Source organism: Arachis ipaensis, chromosome B04 (assembly GCF_000816755.2).
Source record: "Arachis ipaensis cultivar K30076 chromosome B04, Araip1.1, whole genome shotgun sequence".
Lineage (NCBI taxonomy): Eukaryota > Viridiplantae > Streptophyta > Magnoliopsida > Fabales > Fabaceae > Arachis > Arachis ipaensis.
Window position 1 is genome coordinate 16,933,776 of NC_029788.2, and position 1,577 is coordinate 16,935,352.

The following is a 1,577-nucleotide window of genomic DNA, read 5'->3' on the forward strand; positions in this document are numbered from 1 at the left end:
CCCACTTTCATGCCCATCATCCCAAACCTCCTCTTCTTCTTCTTCTTCTTCTTCCATGGCTGTTTCATCGCGCCCTTTCTTCACTTGCACTCCCCATATTGGCTTCACCCATGGATCTTCTTTCCCATACATCAGTCATATCGACATATCGTTTTCTCTACATCTACATTGCAAACAACACTCAAAATCCTCAAGGTTTGAACTATAAATCATAAGTGCATATCCATAGCCATAGTAGTATTCAAATTCTTAATGCTATAATTGTTTTAGTATTCTCCTACCTAGATAAAGCTTCAGCAAAAGATATTTCAGCCTGAGGAGCAAACATGATTGAAGCAAACAATGCTGCGGCAGCAGGATGCCTTGTGGTTTCAATAAATTTTCAAAAGTAAGTAGTTGCAACCAATCTAAAACAATGTCATTTACCTCTTCAATGAAGTATCTAACTTGATCTTGCCACAAATCAGCAGAGTAAACAAGCTTAGTTGTCCAAGGTTCAGCTTCTTCTCCAAAACCCCATGACGAAGTACTATCCCTATCCATATCCCTTTCACCTTCCTTAATCTTAGGGGCAGGGTCCCTTCAAAAGCAAGGGACATTCCTTGGCCTAGAAAATCTAATGCCCACACTTTATTATCACGCCCCAAATCCTTAAGCTGTTTCTCATAATGGAAAGAACCAACACCAAAACCAGGAAGAAAAAGAACATTTGGTGAACCAATGTTTTCACAACCAGCTTTCTCATAGTGTACATTAAGTTTAGGTTTCCATTGCCAGAAACAACTACTTATAGGAGCACCAAATTCACCATTTGAACCATCTGGTAACCCTGGAACTAGAATCTTAGAAGCAGCATGTTCATCAATCCCTGCAATTTCATCTTCACTACCAATCACATAGCCATCAGAAGTTCCACTATAAACCTTGAAACTCTTTAATCTTCTGGACTCTTCTGGAACACTTAGTGACCTATGATGAAATCTCATGGAATCACTTCTGGGTACGGTGTTGGAACAAGAAATTCCATGATTTACAAAGTAGCTTGGAAACCTTGATTGGTGTGAATTGAAATTCTTTTCAACCAATTTTCACTGTCTACACCACTTGGCAGCATGGTGTGGAACCATAACAAAAAATTTTCATACCCAAAAACTCAAATCTACACTAACAAGCCATAGCAAGTGAACTCAGTAGAAATTCAACAAAAACTTTTGTAATCATCATATAAAGATTTCAACTTTAACTGCATACATATTTAATTTAACTTAATTATATTTCTAGCGAAAGAGACTATCTCAGCTGCTATTAAAAGCTTTATATAGTAGAAAAATTCAGAACAAAAAACAATAAATTAGTAGCAGTAGTACTAGTTGTACCTTTTAAATTAATGAAGAAGGTAGCATGAGAATCTTCTTCTCGTTCCGGAAAAACTGGAAAAGTTCAGTGAGGTATTTTAATTAGAAAGATTCAGTTGAGTCAATGGGTTTATTTATTCGTTGCTTGCAAGGCTCTTCTTCTGTGAGACGAGAGAGAAAGAAAGGGCGCGATGAAACTGCCATGGAAGAAGAAGAAGAAGA

General features: G+C 37.3%; 1 protein-coding gene across 1 annotated transcript; it reads right to left on the reverse strand.

The window, feature by feature from the left end:
- Positions 408–1,024, reverse strand: LOC107636170 (pheophytinase, chloroplastic-like). Its single transcript, XM_021120893.1, has one exon. It carries the CDS (start codon positions 984–986, stop codon positions 423–425), a length of 564 nt encoding a protein of 187 aa, XP_020976552.1. The 5' UTR covers positions 987–1,024; the 3' UTR covers positions 408–422.